General features: G+C 48.5%; 1 protein-coding gene and 1 pseudogene across 1 annotated transcript; both read right to left on the minus strand.

Annotated features, from left to right (window-relative positions):
* Positions 1-598: 598 nt before the first annotated feature.
* Positions 599-1,390, minus strand: LOC119822229 (annotated as a pseudogene).
* A 12,899-nt stretch (positions 1,391-14,289) lies between these two features.
* Positions 14,290-15,171, minus strand: Mif (macrophage migration inhibitory factor). The gene is made up of 3 exons (XM_038344301.1): positions 14,945-15,171; positions 14,596-14,768; positions 14,290-14,481 (listed from the first exon to the last, which is right to left on the minus strand). The coding sequence occupies exons 1-3, from the start codon at positions 15,050-15,052 to the stop codon at positions 14,415-14,417; spliced, it is 348 nt and encodes a 115-aa protein (XP_038200229.1). The 5' UTR covers positions 15,053-15,171; the 3' UTR covers positions 14,290-14,414.
* Positions 15,172-17,328: the final 2,157 nt, after the last annotated feature.

A 17,328-nucleotide genomic window follows, 5' to 3' on the forward strand; every position in this document is an offset into this window, starting at 1 on the left:
ACAGTCATAAGCTAAATCTTTACAGGGAACCACAGAACTGCTTATGACCCCATTGTGGCGGTGACGGTACAAACAAGTACTATATCTGAGATGCCATATTCCCACCACAGCAAAACCTTACTTACTTTCTTTTTTTTTTTTTTTTTTTTTTTTTTTTTTTTTTGGTTTTTCGAGACAGGGTTTCTCTGCAGCTTTTTTGGAGCCTGTCCTGGAACTAGCTCTTGTAGACCAGGCTGGCCTCGAATTCACAGAGATCCACCTGCCTCTGCCTCCTGAGTGCTGGGATTAAAGGCGTGCGCCACCACCGCCCGGCAAAACCTTACTTTCATACACTAGTAAAAGGCATAGTCACTTGAGGATGCAGTCCTCACAACGAAGAGGTGGACCTGTTGCATTTTGGTAGCTTCACTGGCTCTTTTTCCAAGCTGCTGGTACTACCACAACAGCTAACAAACAAGGCCTCATGGCTTCTGGCTGATGCGGGCTCCTTCAAGGGCACAGATGTGAATTGCCATCAGTCTCGGTCTTGGCTGCAGTTCCGTATCTCACTCCACAGGATTAGGTAATGACAGCAGCTAGCCCACACCTGAGAAATACTTTATCCTTGGAGGCTCTTATTTAGGACTCTGTTCCTGTGAACACATGTGGGGCACAGCACGTTGTCCTCCAGGTGTGGGGGTAGAAAGGTGCAGGTTGGCAGTAGGAAGAAGGTAATCACTTTCCCCTTCTCAGGTACCCAGGCTCATCCAGCGTGGAACTGCAGCTGAACCCAGCCACTTGAGTCTGCAGGAAGGTTTCTCCCGTGGACCACAAACCATAGTTCCCCTGTGGGAGCAAAGCATAGGTCTCAGATGTAATGGACTGCAGGGCCCCATTCATTCTTCTTAGCATTGGCTGCAATTCTGGCCCAAGACGCCAACACTGCCTCAGAGGCAGTTGTCATCACAATGGTCGTGCTGACTTCTTCATAGAGGACAGGGGGTTCAGTAAGGGTGGGCATCTGCTCCTCGGGTACAGGGACCACTTCAAGAGGAACTATCACCTGAGGACAAGGCTCTTGTTCCTCCTCCATCTCTGTCTTCACTCTTTTCCAACATGTCTTCACCCTGGCCTCTTTTGGTGTGTCAGGAATGTTCTCTAAATCAGGCTGGCCTTTGCTGCTCAGCTTCATCTTCTTGCACCATGCCCGCAAAACATCTCGGTGAATCAGGCTCACTGGGGGTAGATGATCCGGTAGAGGAGGAACTGGTACCTTCCTAGGAGTGGGTTTTGGAGTCTCAGCATCTCGTGCTTTCTCATTTGATTTACAATCGTACTCTTTTGGTATCTTTTTTGGTCTTTTCTGCATTGCAGGGGGCTTTGCAAAGGATGTGCTCGGTTGACTAGACATCTTGTGCTGTTCAGCTGTTAGATACACTGTATATGATTGCCATGGTGAATTCTCAAGGGGGCATCATTTGATGTCTGACTTATGAAACAGGGAAGCAATGGTTGGGAGAAATGAGGGAGCCAACAAGAAAAGCAAGCTTGTTGGCAACACAATTTTAATCATACTACTAGGAGATTCCTTTTTTAAAAAATTCTATCTTTCAGGACAGGGTTTCTCTGTGTAATGGCCCTGGCTGTCCTGGAACTCACTCTCTTTAGGCTGGCCTCAAATAAAGAGTTCCACCTGCCTCTGTCTCCGAGTACTGGGATTAAAGGCGTGCACAACTTGTGAGTCCCAAGAGAGACAATTTTAAGGAAAGAAAAATGTTCTAATTGCAATAATAGCACTTGGGCAGCAAATGTAAGAGAATCACCATGAGCCTCAGGCCAAGTTTAGCAGACAGAACAAAACCGAAAGCAGAAGATGAGATACAAGCAAAGCAATAGGAAGAAAGTGACAAAGACAACAGAGAACTAGTTGACTTTTAGGGGGGAAGAAGCCTGCATCTTTCTCCACTGTAACTCTCACCCCAAAGATTGCCTTCCCCCAGTCCTTGGTTCAAATTCCACTTCAATTCTTATACCTTCCTCCCTCGGTCTCAGATCAAGTGTTAGGTTGCTGGAATCCCTTTCCAGCTAAATCAACACATACTGCCTCATTTCTACCTGCCAATTTCAGCTTTCTATGAAGTTCTTTCTGTGAGCTGACACCATCTGATTTTGAACTCCACAAGAGTGAGGTCTCTTTCCCTTTCATTGTTGACACTCAATAATAAACATCCAACAATTTAATTATGGGAACAAAGAAACTACAGAAAAATAGCTAAATACAGAAAAACTAACAAGTAGATAACAGACTAATAAGCACACTCCTTGTCTTCACTTCATCTTCATATAACTTCACAAACACTACTGTATTTTCAACGTGGAGGACAAAAAGTTAAAAGCTCACTAAAGTTTAGAGGTGGTGATGATTTGTGCTTTTATCTCAGGCTCAGGGATATCCAGGCAGAAGCAGGTGGATCTCTGAGTTTCTGGGCAGCCAGGGCTACAGAAACCCTGTTTCAAAACAAAAAGAAGCTGGGCTATGGCGGCACATGCCTTTAATGCCAATACTCAGGAGGCAGAGGCATGTGGATCTCTGTGAGGCCACCCTGGTCTACAGAGCAAGTTCCAGGACAGAGTCCAAAGCTAGTGAAACCAGATCTCAAATCAATCTACTTCAAGACCCAGCTATACCACTCTTTGGCATATACTCAAAGGATGCTCAATCATATCACAAGGACACTTACACTTGCTCAACTATGTTCAAAGCAGCTTTATTTGTATTAGCCGGAACCTGGAAGCAACCTAGATGTCCCTCACTGAGGAATGGATAAATTAGGTCTGGTACATTTACACAGTGGAGTATAACTCAACTATTAAAAAAAGGACACCATCCTGAGTGAGGTAACCCAGACTGAGAAAGATAAAATATCATATGTACTCAGTAGTGGTTACTAGCTATAAAAATAAAAGATAACACTATGCTACAGTGCACAGACCCAGAGACTAGATAACACAGAGGGTTCACAGGAAGATGCCCAGATCTCCTTGGGAAGGGGAATTAGAAGAGATTTCAAGAGTGAACTAAGGGCAGGTGGGGACAGAACGTGAGCGATCAGGTTGGAAGTGGACAGAGGGGAAGAGCACTGAAAAGAGACCCCTGGAAGCGGGGGCATTTTGGGGACAGGGGAAAAACCTGGCACAAGGAAATCTCACAAGATGACCCCCAGGTAAAACAGTCCTAGCAATAACACTGAAGTGGCCATCTCCTGTGACCAGGCAAGGCTTCAAGTAGAGGGAGTGGGTCACCAACCCAGCCACATAAACTTCGACGGACAGTCTGTGCATATGCTGGGATAATGGTGGCCCCTAGAGATCTAGAGATTGAGGGAATAACCAACTAATGACTAGTCTATCCTAAAACCCATGCCAGGAGAGTGAGCCCACCTGGACACTGCCTGGAACACCAGGACCCACAGGCTGGATCACCCAGAGACCGAAAATAGAACCAAACATGGCTGGTAAGGAAAAAAGTCAATGTAACGATGACAAACAATATTCTTCTAGACACATAGATTGGTGCCTAGCCCAGTTGTCGTCCGAGAGGCTTCTTCCAGCAACTGTTGGAAGCAGATGCAGACCCACAGCCAAACATTAGGAGTTCAGGAATCCTAGCCGGGCGGTAGAGGCACATGCTTTTAATCCCAGCACTTGGGAAGCAGAGACAGGCGGATTTCACTGACAAGGCCCAAGTGAGTTCCAGGAAAGACAGGACTGTTACACAGAGAAACTCTCCTTGTTTTCAGCATCCTCCATCTTCAAATTAGATGAAACCGCCAAAAGAAGATTTTTCTATCTTCTAAATGACCTCTGGCCTCAGGCAGCTTTTAGAAATCTCCTACTTCCTGTTGCATGGCTGCCCCCTTCCACTCCCCAAACTCCTGACCCCGCCCCCAACTATTTGTGGTGCTGTCTGACCTTGGCTGATAAATAAAATCAGTACTGTATTCTTTTTTTAATTGTCATCATTATTATTATTTAGAACTTTAAGCTGAGGCCTCTCAGCGGTAGTACTCCCCCCTCTCCTGGGAACCAAGGACCTAACTACACATGCACGGACTGAAAGGTTGGGAACTTTCCATCTCCCTGAGTGCTTATGAGTGTTCTCCAAAGAGAGCTCAGTTCCTGAAATTGGGACAAGATAACCCACAGATGTCCACAGATGTTTTGACTCAGTCCCTGGGAAAGGGGCAACGTAACCCTCAAATGTTCCCACTTACCTCACCTGATCTAGCAACCACTCTCCAGCCAATTATTGGTAATAGCTCTTTGAATAAGCCAATCATAATAGTTAAGGAACAACCCCCAGACTCCCCCCTTGTTTCTGTGGCTTTTTGCTTTAAAAGTAGCCTGTACCAGCTATTTGGGGGTCTTTCTGGCTTCTCGAATGCTGAAAGACCCTGTTGCGACAGAATTAATAAGATCCTCATGCTTTTACATCAGCTGTGGTGTAAGAGATGGTCTCTTGGGGAGACTCCTCCTGGCAGCTGGACTTCAGGGTCCAACTATTATTATTATTTCAGGGTTTTCCCATTTCCCATACTGGCTTGAAACTCACTTATGTAGCCAAGAATCCCGAGCTGTACTCTAATCTACATTTTTTGAAAAGGCTTTGGGTATGCTCTAGCACTCAGGAGCCAGAGGCAGGCAGATCTCTTGTGAATTCAAGGCTAGTTCTAGGAACACAGAAAGTTCCAGGCCTGCCAGAGCTACAAAGTGAGACCCTATCTCAAAAAAAAAAAAAAAAAAAAAAAAAGAATTTTGCTTCTACGGTGACTCCACAGTGACCCTCACAGGATTGCCTCCCATCCACAAACAGTTCATCTCTTATTTAGTTTGTGATGACCTTGGGGTGTCAGTTGTTTGTAATGGCCTTGGGGTGTCAATTTTCTCTCTCTGTAGGGCTTTTCTTGGACTCATGGCTGTAATAAGTCAGGGCAACCTATACTTTTCTTCCTTGATTTTATCCCTTCCTCGCATTTAATCTTCCTTATATTATTGAAGTCATATTCTGTTCGGTACCCATGACGTCATAGTTTACTCTGGGAACTGTCTGCTTCTGCGTGTGCGTGAACATGCACGCTCTTGCTTGTCTGAGTCCTAGTCCACGTGCTCTCACCAGGCCTGTCCCTCTGCTTGCTCTCCTTTGGCCTTTATTTATTTTTAGAATTTAAAAACACATTTTAATATACACTCTCTATATTTTAAACATTTAAACTAATTTATAATTAAACTATATATTATAATTAAACTATATAAATAGAGGCTCTTAAAAATTCTGCCCTGGAGTGGATAAAGTTCCCAGAGAATCAATAAAGAATTACGCTATTAAAAAAAATAAATTCTGGCCGGGCGGTGGTGGTGCACGCCTTTAATCCCAGCACTCATAGGCAGAGGCAGGCAAATCTTTGTGAGTTCGAGACCAGCCTGGTCTACAAGAGCTAGCTCCAAGACAGGCTCCAAAGCTACAGAGAAACCCTGTCTCGAAAAACCATAAATAAATTCTGCCACGGTTGCTATTCTCCACAATGTCAGCACAAAGACAATCCTGTCAATGCTCAGTTGTATCCATAGAGGGATCCTAAACACTGCATTCTCTTCCTTCCTTGGCTGTGTTTTCTTGTTTTGTCCAGAAACAGTTCACTGAGAAGTTATCTCATGATATCATTCCTGGAAATATCCTCTATCCTAGCGCTCTCTCTCTCTCTCTCTCTCTCTCTCTCTCTCTCTCTCTCTCTCTCTCTCTCTCTAGCACACAACATTCATTCATGCTTTGTGGCAGGAGGAGGAGTTCCGTGAGTAGATAGCTGTAAATAGCTAAGGGTGTTTGTTTGTTGGTTGGTTTTTGAGACAGGGTTTCTCTGTGTAGCCCTGGCTGTCCTGGAACTCGCTCTGTAGACCAGGCTGACCCCAATTCCGAGATACACTCATAGAGCTCCACCTGCCTCTGCCTCCTGAATGCTAAGATTAAATGTATGCACCACCATTGTCTGGTACTCTCTCTCTCTCTCTCTCTCTCTCTCTCTGTTTTTTGAAACTGAAGTTACAGACAGTTGTGAGCTGCTGTGTGGGTGCTGGGAGTTGAACCCAGGTCCTCTGGAAGAGCAGTCAGTGTTCTTAACCGCCAAACCATCTCTTCAGCCCACATGCCTCTTTTCTTATAGGGCTTCCATGCCTTGTTTATTCTTGTTGGACCAAGGGTTATCTGTTAGACTGCATGAAGAAGGGAGGGGAATAATTTCTGCCACCCCTTGCCCGGCTGCTTCGGCTAGCCTTCTCTCTTTAACCTGGCTCCGGTAGTTGGATGCTCAGAACAACATCAACTGAGTACCATCAGCGCCACACTGTGAGTGAACAGATTTCTAAATATTTGTCCCAAAGCTGTGTGCCATTTGGAAAAGTCTGCTTCTGTCACAGACTCTGAGCTTCCACATCCCCCTCCCCCTAGTTGGGAATGGGATCAGGGTAGGAAGCCAAGTGGGGTTGTCATCTGTGTGGCACAGTGAAATTAGCAGCAGGGAGTCACTCCCTGTTCCCACACAGTGCAGATTCCAGCAGGCAGGAGAGCATACTTTGGAGGGGAAATGCGCTACCACCCTCAAGAGATGACCCTGCATACAGGCTGCACGGTGGCATGCTTACCCTCACAGGATGACCCCGCATAGCGGCTTCCCATGTTAGGCACTGGAGGCGCAAGTCTCCCCTGGATGGAGGTTTTAACACTAGAATGAAGAACAGTTTGCCTCTCGGTCACTGACAAGTGCTCCTGAGGGAAGCTTGGAAACCATGGCTTAGAAACAACTGTAAGGAAAATTATTAGAAAAACAACTTTCCCTTGAGCCTCAGGGCCCTAGCAGAGAAGACCATCTCACAGCCTGTCGTTCCCACCACAATGCTGTTGGCTTCCTTACCTGTAGTTTCACTTAAGATCCAACCGTGGGGCCGGCCTGTGCTGTATGCAGAATAGGAAAGAACAGTTGTAACAGAGTGAACTCCCAGGGCTCTGCTCTCTTCCTTCTGAACAAGGAAAGGGGCTGATTATAGAATCAAGAGTCCCCACTTGCAGAATGATTTTTCCCTGGAGAAATGCTGCATAACTCCAAAGAATTCCACCTGGGGGCTAGAGAGATGGCTTAGAGGTTAAGAGCACTGGTTGCTCTGCCAGAGGTCCTGAGTTCAATTCCCAGTAACTACAGGTTATATCACAACCATCCATAATGAGATCTGGTGCCCTCTTCTGGTGTGTAGGCATATGTGCAGGCAGAACACTATACACATAATAAATCTTTTAGAAAGCCCTGATTTTACATAGCTTTTTTGAGTGGGCTGGGCTTACTCTCCAAAAGGTCCAAGAGCCAATGAAGCTCACCACAGGAGAACATGTGGCCATGAAAAAAAAAGGTTGGAATACCTCTGAGCCAGACCAGTTCTTCGGAGAGGACAGACTGCCAGGCAGGAGGTCAGCTTTGCCATGTATCACCGCTGCCTCTTTGTTTCCTGTGGCATCTAAGCATTGGCCAGCTGCTCTATTTACGTGAGATAGAGCTGTGTACCCTCATTGGCCAGCAGAGGCATTTTAGAAAAACAGAACCCAAAGGGTAAGCATTCAATAGGTGGGGTGGGGAGGCAATGAGGGAGAATGAAGACAGCAGGGAGCAGTGAAAAAGGGGGTCGGAGATGGAGTGAGAGTGACGTCTGAGCTGGAAAGGCCCCAAAGGGGTGACAGAAAACTCCCCCAGCTCTTCATGACCAAGATGGCACCACAGTAGGGAGACCAACTAGCTCTGCCTTTCATAACTCCAGAGTGACTGACAAGGAGAACAGAGTCGAGTTCAGAAGTTGACCTAAGAACTAGAGAAGGGATTAATTTGGGATCAAAGTAGTGCTTGGTGCATGGGGATTTAACAAACGGCAAGGTGGCATCCAAAATAATAGACGAGAGCCATATGTCCCCCACAATGGGGAATTCTAGACAGCAAGTGTAAATATCCAGACAAAATTAAGTCCTAAATGGACCGATGGAAGAGAGGCTTTTTTCCATTTAGAGTTAATCAGGGGAAACACTGATGGGCAGAAACCCTGAGGAATGGTGGTGGTGGCATGCCTACAGAGTTCACAAACACAGTCAAAAGGCCAATGGAAATCTCAGAAAATAGGTGCAATTAACCAAGACTTAGGTCCTTGGATGGATAAAGAACTCCTTTTTGTTGTTGTTTTTTGCTTGTTTGTTTTTGTTTTCTGAGACAGGGTTTCTCTGTAGCTTTGAAGCCTGTCCTGAAACTAGCTCTTGTAGACCAGGCTGGCCTCGATCTCACAGAGATCCGACTGTCTGCCGTCTAAGTGCTGGGATTAAAGTCCTGCGCCACCATCCCCCAAATACAAGGGCCCAGAAAGTCAAAGAAAGGTTCTAACAAATCTACCTTGGCAAAATAAAATTCGGATTACTTAACAATGGCTACTCATGGACAGCTGTACCACTGAAACTCCCACCCAGCTGGCCAAGCGTTGGGTTTTACGTGCATGTCCATCTAGAACCAGAGCAAATGCAAACCTGGGTTCAGAGTGCCCTCTAGTGGTGAAGCAGCAGAGGTGGCTGCGGACTACACAGGGCAAAGATAAAACCGTTCTTGGAAAGATACATTTGTTTGCTGGTCACAGCCAACACGTGGTGGGAAGGCTGGCCTATTCTGCTGCTGTCTGGTACAAATAAGATCTAAACACCTTGCTAAAAGATGTAAACTCTGGCCGAGTCTTAATATGCTATTTATACAGAAATCTGGAGTTGGGTGGGTGTGAGGGTGGTAGTAGTATGTTTAAGCTTAAGCCTTCTCTGGAGAGATCTGAGATAAGGGTCACCCTGGGGTGGGAGGGAGATGACATAAGGGAACCTTCCTCTGGGGCCCCTTGGCACCCAAATTTTGGCCACACGTTACCTGTTAACATGAAAAGGGAGTGCGCCAGGAATGGGCCCCTGATACATTATCTAACCCCTAGTGGTCATCTATACACGTGTACATATGAGAATACTAAAGGGACTTATTGGGTTGTATTTATAAATTTATGGATATATATGTATATAAGTATATGGGAGTCCCTTGAGGCACACGAGTGGTCAAGCCCCTCCCCTGAGGACTTCCAACAGCCAGGTTCCACTCACAGAACATTCTAACTGCCCTAACGGATGGACCCAGCACCTACCCTTCAGAGAAACGCAAGCTCTGGTCTTGAAATCCCACTAATCCCCACCCTGGAACTACCCACCCTGGAAAGCTCTGTTCCCCACCCCGAAATGCTACATAAACCCTGTTTCTGCTCCATTCTCTGTTGCTTCTCACCTGAGCAGAAGCAGCCACCTTCCTAGGGTTTTCCCCTCACAATAAATCTATTGTGTGAGATGTTATATACAGCGTGGATTTGTGGTAGTCCTTGGCTCCTGACTGCCAGGATATCGTTCCCTTCAGAGATGTAACACTTAATATTGTATGTATATGCATAGTATGTATATGTATAATATATACACACAGAATACTTATGTATGTATATAATAGCTGAAAGGCCTTGAATTTGGGGGGCAACATGGGAGGAGTTGAAGGGTTGATAAAAATACTCATAGATGAAATTCTCAATAATAAAATTTTTTTAATAAAGTACTCATAGATGAAATTCTCAATAAAAAATTTAGAGGGGTAAATATACAAAAGAACAGGTTGTTAGGGAAACAAGAACCAAGGCCTCATTGGTAGCTTGGAGTCCTGTTGGAATCAGAACAGGTTGCTGGGCACACAAGAACGATTTGGAATCTGGCTGTTAGTGACTTTAGTTAATGTCACAGGAAGTTGGTGATTGTGAGCACAGACTCCACGCTCAGCAGATGGAGGACACCAGGGCTTAAGAAGGGGGGGGGGGGCAGAGGCAGCTCCTGTCTCCCTTCACCCTCGCTGAGATGAGAGCCATTGGCTGGTCTGTTTCGATCCTGTCCCTCTCCTGGTCCTGGAACTTACCCAGTTACACAGGTTTTGTGCTGTTTCTTGAGAATGGACGGGGTGCGGGGACAGCACTGCACTGGCCACAGGAGTGGGGACCGAGATCAGTGACCTAGAGCTGTCCCTGCGGCACAAGACACAAGGAAATCAATGGAGGAGCTGGGATTTCTCCAGGCACTCCCGTGCGGAGAGCCTGAGTTGGTGCCGGGATGCTGCCCCTTCCTGGAAAGTCTGTACTATAACCCGCCTTCCAGCTGACCCTGCCTCCAAAAGCTGTCTTAGCCTTTGATTCCTCTTTACTAAGGGAGATGAAACCCTGGTACAAGAAAGCCAAAGCAAAACTCAAAAACCTTCTCCCTCATACTAATTTGGCCAAAACTGTAAATAAATCCATTTTCCTTCGCCAATTGGTTTCCTAAACTTCTTATAATACAAAGAAACTAAGGTGGAAGGTTATAGACCTAGGTGTCCCCAAATTTAAAATAAAACAATAACATAAACTTCAGGAACACGCCTAAACTCTCCCAATAATTGAGGCGTTGCTTTGGGAGCTCCAGCCTGCTTCATTTCTAACCTCTACTCTGAAGGCTGTGAGGCAGACTGGTTATGCTACCTGCCAACTTCAGAGAGCGGGGGACCCTTCAGCATGGGGGCCAGCGGCTGTAGTGTGTTGGCTCCTAGAAGATCCATTTCAGCCACTGTCTCCGAGCCTGTCCACTTCATCCACTAATGCACCCTGATCTCGTGAAGCCCTCTAAGATGAACTAAGAGTGGGAAACCCTTCAGCATGGAAGCCAGCGGGTGTAGTTAGTGTGTTGGCTCCTGGAAGATCCATTTCAGCCACTGTCTCCGAGCCTGTCCACTGCATCCACTAATGCACGCTGGCCTCGTGAAGCCCTCTAAGATGTCCTACCACACACCTTGTCTCCCACTGCACATCAAGGCTGGCACAGCACAAATGGAGGGTTTTCACAATTTATCAAGACCTGAGTACAGGCACAGGCCACCTGCAATGTCAAATGTTCTTGTCCATCTTCAGGATTGGGCGAATAGGGAAAAAAAAGATGGTGAACCCCTTTATTTCACAGATGGGGAAACTGAGGCCCAAAGCGGGGCCAAAACCAGATCTGACTCCCAGAAGGAACTGGCTGGTGAGGATTGGGGGGTGGGATGGGGTGGTGGTGGCCCCTAAGGTATGAGTTCTGGAGGAGGGATGGGTTGGGGTCTCTGAGATGCAGTTGTGCCTGAAAGGAGAGTAGGGGTGGAGGAGGGAGTTTCTGAGAGTCTGCACTGCTGGACAAGGCCTGAAAGGTCCCAGGACAGCAGCCCAGAAGACCAGAGCAGGGAGGATCCCTGGAAATGAACAACCCATCCAAGAGGCTTGGGCCAAGACAGGCATTTATGAGTGTCCTCCAAACCAGAAGGAAATGCCCCGAGTGGCCCTGAGCAACTCTATGGGGAACAGAAGGAACAGCACTTGGAAAGGTACAAGATTTGCCAGAGTTGGTCAGCTGTGGCAAACAGTGACCATGGACACAGGTGGAGGTCACCCTATAGGCTGAAAACCTCATTAGATGCCATGGCCCTATGGAATAATGGTGGGAGAACAGGGGGCATTCTCTGTCCAACCAACCTGGAGGCTTGCCGCTTAGCTGACATTTGGAAAGCTGGCTGGCCCGTGAGGGTTGGTTTTGAGAAGGAACTGGCCTCATTCAGGGGGTAATGAAGGATCATGCTTTGGAGAAAGGGTCTGGTCAGGGATGACTAGGGTGAGGGAGGGAGACACAAGCAGTTGCCTCAGCAACCCATTAAACTGACCAAGAAATGTGGAGAGCTGGTCATGCCCATTTGATTTTTTTTTTTTATCCCTCCATAACCAAGATGTAACCCCTTTGTAGATACTCTCACTGGGTACAAATCCATAAACACTGAGGTTTTTATTTTTGAGGGGGGTGGCTCTTCTGGCTCATTTGATCTCCCCCCAAAGACCCCCACACTCACACAGCAGGTGTTCAGCTTGCCTCCTTTGTCAAATAGAGATCTCAATTTTAGGTTCACACGCGGCCCCTAGGCCAGAGTCCCCCACAGAGACCTTAACTTTAGGCTCACAAGCGGCCTTTAGGCCAAAGCCCTCGCTGAGGAAATGGAGTTTTAGTTCGTGACTGCCCTGGGAGACAGCAGTGATGACACTCTGAAGTACCTCAGGGTCAATGTCCTCATCTGTGAAATAAGGGAGTTAGACTAGAGCTGGTAGAGGCCTGAGCCCCTCTGTGTAGAGCAGAAGGCACCAGGTGCAGCAAGACAGATTAGCAGAAAAAAGAGGTTCTGAGGTTGGGGACTCTGTGGAAGGAGTCTGTGGAAGGCACAACCTCAAGCCCAACCCTGTGGTTAAGGGGATGTGGCAAAGGCCAGGGTTGAGGATGGAAGGTAGCCTGCCACACAAGAGGTACTCAGATTCCAGAAGGCAGCACCAGATTGTCCCTAAGACTGCAGCAAGAACATGCCTCCCAGTAAGGAGGCAGGCAGGCAGGTGGCATGCTTTCATGAATGCAGAATGAGATAAAGCAAAGTCAGAAGACCCCTCATGGTGACAGTAAGCTAGGAAGGGTCTTGCTTTGGGAACCTCTAGGGATGGCTGGCTTCCACACTGAGAAGGCATCTATATTCATGATTCAGTCTCATGAGCTTTGATTCTTTCTAAACAAACCCCCTCCTGGCCCTACTTCTGTCCTGATCTAGTGGCGGAGGGCGGTGATGTGTCTGGTATGGGGTTCCCCTTCTCCTGGGGTACTAACGATAGAATACGATGGGCAGGGATCCTGGCAATCATGCCCAGGACTCTGTACCTACACTAGGCCTTAGGTCTCTGCACACAGGTAGACCTCTGTCAGTTGTCAGACCTCAGACAGGCAAGCTCCTCACTCCCAGTCAGATGTCTGTTTCTGTTCCCAGGCAGGGTCCCTCAGTACCCAAAAGCAAATTCGAATTCCTTGGGATTCTTACAAAACAAAACAAAAAAAAAAAAAAAAAAAAAAAACCCACATTTTTATCTAGAATGTTCATACCTGGACAAGAGGCTGAGAGCAAGGGATCTGGGACCAGCAGGAGTCCATTGTAGTTACTTTTCCTAAATCTGAGAAATGGGGTACATCAAGCGTCCCTCTCTATGTTGTTACAGACTTCTCTGGAGGGGAGTCAATGTGGGCCGGGTGGTACAGGCTCCTTTTTTTGTGTGTAGCCCTGGCTGTTCTGAAACTAAGAGATGCCTGCCTGCCTGCCTCCAGAATGCTGGGATTAAAGGAACGTGAGACCACCACCCGGCCAGCCTCTTCAGGGAAGACTCAAGCCAGCCCTGACAGATTAATCTCAGCGGGGCCTCCTTAACTGGAAGGCTTCAGACTAGGGAACAACGAATTCCTTCCGGAGAAGTAGCAGGTTCTTATGGCCCAAGATGGGATTCCGCTTACCCCACCTATTGTGGGGCTTGGCAGGAAGGACCGGACCCCAGGTCAAGAGACCTAAAATCATACTGGACCTTCGCCAATGATTTTGTTTAATGAAAACGCCCCGAGGACCAGTACCTTTTCTACCCTAATGTTAATGATAATAGAAGGCAGGTACTCCCCCCCAACCCTCGAGCATTCTCCGGGAACTGCGCGAGGGGGAGTTGCGGGGGGGGGGGGGGGGGGGGCGGCGGCGGGAAGAGAGAGGCCTGTTATCCTGAGCAATGAGTTGGGGAATGTGGCCCAGGGAGAATTTTCTATCTTGGCCACCTCTCCCACCTAAAAAACTATCCCAAAGTTCCAGAACAAGTAACTATCCAGATCGAGAAACTGGAACCCTTGGCTTAGCGCCGTGATTCTTGGAGAGGAAAGTTGGGCCGAGGAGAAAGGTGCGGGCCCAGCTACCCACCCTTCTGCTCGAGTAATCCCTTCTTCAATGAAAGCACATTACAAGCCCCATTTACTATTGCGGTAAGAACATTCGGGATTCCCGAACGTAACTTATTTCAGGATGCAACTCCTGCTTGGGAAGCTGACTCGGGGCTCTTGGTCTGAGATCCCTGGTGATAAGTCAACCCCTTTTAGAGGTAAGGCCTGCATAGGAAAGCCTGGACAAAAGGGCATCTAAACCGCGGTTTTTGAGAGAGCCACTGGACAACTCCGAGCCTGCCACCCCACCCCACCCTACCCTTGCAACCTGGGCTTCAGTCAACGGCCCCGCCCTGCACCAATCCCTCTGCTAGCCAAGGAAGCAGAAGCTGAGGCAACCGTGGTCTCTAAACCGTTTATTTCTCTCGATCGGAGGGTGGGCATTGCTACGTGTGGACAAAAACGGAACGCTGCGTGCAGCAAGACTCCAAGAACAGCGGCGCAGGTAAGTTATTTAAGCCAGCACTCAGGCGAAGGTGGAACCGTTCCAGCCCACGTTGGCTGCGCTCATGTCGTAATAGTTGATGTAGATCCTGCGAGAATAAAAGCCCGACTCAGCCAAACACGCGGTCTCGGGGAGCGTGACGGTGCCCTCTGGACTGCCCCCGCCGACCTCCCAGCTCCCCTCACCCATCACCCCCACGCACCGGTCTGGGCTAATGTGCAGGCGATCAGCCAGCAGGCCGCACAGCAGCTTGCTGTAGGTGCGGTTCTGCGCGCCGCCGATCTTGCCGATGCTGTGCAGACTGCATAGGGCGCAGGGGTCGCTAGAGCCGCTAAAAGTCATTAGCTGGTCCGGGACCACGTGCACTGCGATGTACTGCAGGAGGAGGGGGGGATGGACACGCGGTTAGCCCGCCTGATAAGACTATGGGCCACAGGTCTCCCAGAGAGCTCCAACCACCACCCGCCGGCCCGCCTTGGCTCTCAACCCCATTCTTCCGCTACCCGGCGGACGATTCCACCCCACTCCCTTCCTGTACCCTCCCTGCAAACCTGTGCCGGCTTGCCGGTGGCCTGCGCCAGCTGCTGGGTGAGCTCGGAGAGAAGCCCCTCTGGCACGGAGGCGCGGGGAACATTGGTGTTCACGGTGAACATCGGCATTGTGGCGGAGGGGCTGCACGCGAGGACTAGAGGACAGTGAAAGGCGGGATGTGGCCCAAGTCAGGGACCTGAGCTACGTGACCCAGCTCAGTACCGCCCCAAGCCGGTTGCGGCTCCTCCCCTAGCTCCGCCTCCGATGACGTCAGGCTACGTCCCAAAGGGGACGCAACTGCGCTTCTGCGCGCTACTACTGCTGGCCTTGGTGCGTTTTGGTGCTCCGGGAAGTGCCTTTGGCTCTTTGTTTCCTAAGATAGAGACGAAGAATGAATCATTTAGTATACTAGGCGGCAAGGACTTGATTAGTCGTTTGTCGAGTCATCCCTGGTAGATGCTACAGATTAACTGTACGACATGAGCAAGTTCAGGCCTGAGAAATTTCTGTTTCAAGTAGAGAAAAACTTCAGCCCTTGATGTGTGCTGTTAGGTAGTCATGTTGGCTTTCTCTGTCCTGCCAGTGGGCCAGGAATGACCGACTCCAGGGAATACGATTTAACCTCAAATAATGAGCCAAAAGCGTGGTGGCTTATGCTTGGAGAAAAAACAATCCTTACTTGCCTTGGGAACTTCCTCTAAGCTTAAGAAACTGGCAGACCTATGGGTCCCTTACTCGTCTCTGCTCTCCTGTTGTATCAGCAATCAGCCTTCCATCCCCTGGCACAGTGCCACCTTCAACCCAGCCACTTTCAACTAAGACTTTTTGTGTGTCCTGAGCCTCCCTGGACATGTGTCCTCAAGGCCTAGAATCCGGCACGTGTAGATCCTCGTAGACGGGGACGGAGGCAGAATGGAGTCACCATCCAGTTACTTCCCTGCATCCTTGCTGTTGCACACGAGGGAAGATGCTTGGGAGATCTCCGAGGAGGTGGGGCATAAGGAAAAGGTTTTGAGTCAAAGGTACCAGTTGGGCTCCTCCAGGCCTTAAGGTATAATGCTAAACTGGGCAATTGTCGGCCCTCAGGGAAGCACTGCTCAAGTTAGATCCCTCAGAGTTACCCTCATCTAAGCCCTTGATAGACTTTGTATAATTTTCTCATTAACAAGCCAGGCATCTGGCAGGTGCCCAGGAAATGTCACTGGGATTCTGGGTCTCCCTTTGTTTCCCTAGTTCTTTTTGCTTTGTTAAAAATTTTTGTAGCAAGGCAACAGCATGCAGCATAGGCGACGGCAGCTCTGTCCTGGGACTTCAGGGTTTATATTGGGTTCTGCACGGGTTCTGGCAGAAATGAGACACTTGTGCCCCTCCGTTGGCTACCAGACCTATTGAAACAAAGGCTCCCAAGGAAATGGAGTCTCCTCAGGAGTCTCCAGCTGGAGAGCGAGAGAGGCCAAAGGCTGGAGGAACTTAGCTCCCTGAACAAGAGTTCAGACAACTCTGAAGATTTGTCAGGAGCCTCTGCAGAAGGCACTGGAGCTGAGACAATGCTACTAAGGAGGATCACACCTTGACCAGGATCGCTTAGCCATGCACACCTGTTGCCCTCTATTTAAACCTAGACTTCATATCACAGGGCCCGGAAGATGAACTTGAGGTGAGGACCATTGGATGCCTTAAGGTTTCTATTGCTGCAAAGAGACACCAAGACCATGGCAGCTCTTAGAAGAGAAAACATATAAGTGGGGCTGGCTTATAGTTCAGGGGTTTAGGTTTAGCCCGTTCCTGCCATGGCGGGAAGCATGGTGGCAAGCAGGCAGGCATGGTGCTGGAGAAGGAGCTGAGAGCTCTCCATCTGGAATTCTACATTCTGGAAACAGGAAGAGAACGGGCTTGAGCTGAGACCTCACAGTCCAATCCCTAGTGATGGACTGCCTCCAACAAGGCCACACCTCTAATAGTGCCACTCCCAGTGGGCCTGTGGGGGCCTCTTTATTCAAACCGCGCTGGGCTTCTTTCATTTGTTCTTCTTCCCAGTGTGGCCACAGTGAAATAAACCTCCTTTCTCTGTTTTTCTTTATTGTCTCTTTAATTGGACTAATGGGGATGTGGCCAAGGGTTGGATACCAGGACTGCCAGGGGACATTGATGGTAAAAAGGACAAGTCTGAGCCAGCAGGAGTCTGAGGTTTCCTCATTCCACGGTTACTCTGGTCTCTGGTGCAGGGGGTCCTTGACTTTAGTCCCCTCCTGTAGTGTTTGGGAGCTGCGGGCTGGCTTCCCGCCGCCCGGCTCCCAACCACCGGCTAGTTTTACCTGAAATAATCACACGGAAACTGTATTCTTTTAAACACTGCCTGGGCCATTAGTTTCAGCCTCTTACATCTTGACTAACCCATATCTAA

This window comes from Arvicola amphibius, chromosome 9, assembly GCF_903992535.2.
Source record: "Arvicola amphibius chromosome 9, mArvAmp1.2, whole genome shotgun sequence".
In the NCBI taxonomy this organism is placed as follows: Eukaryota; Metazoa; Chordata; class Mammalia; order Rodentia; family Cricetidae; genus Arvicola; species Arvicola amphibius.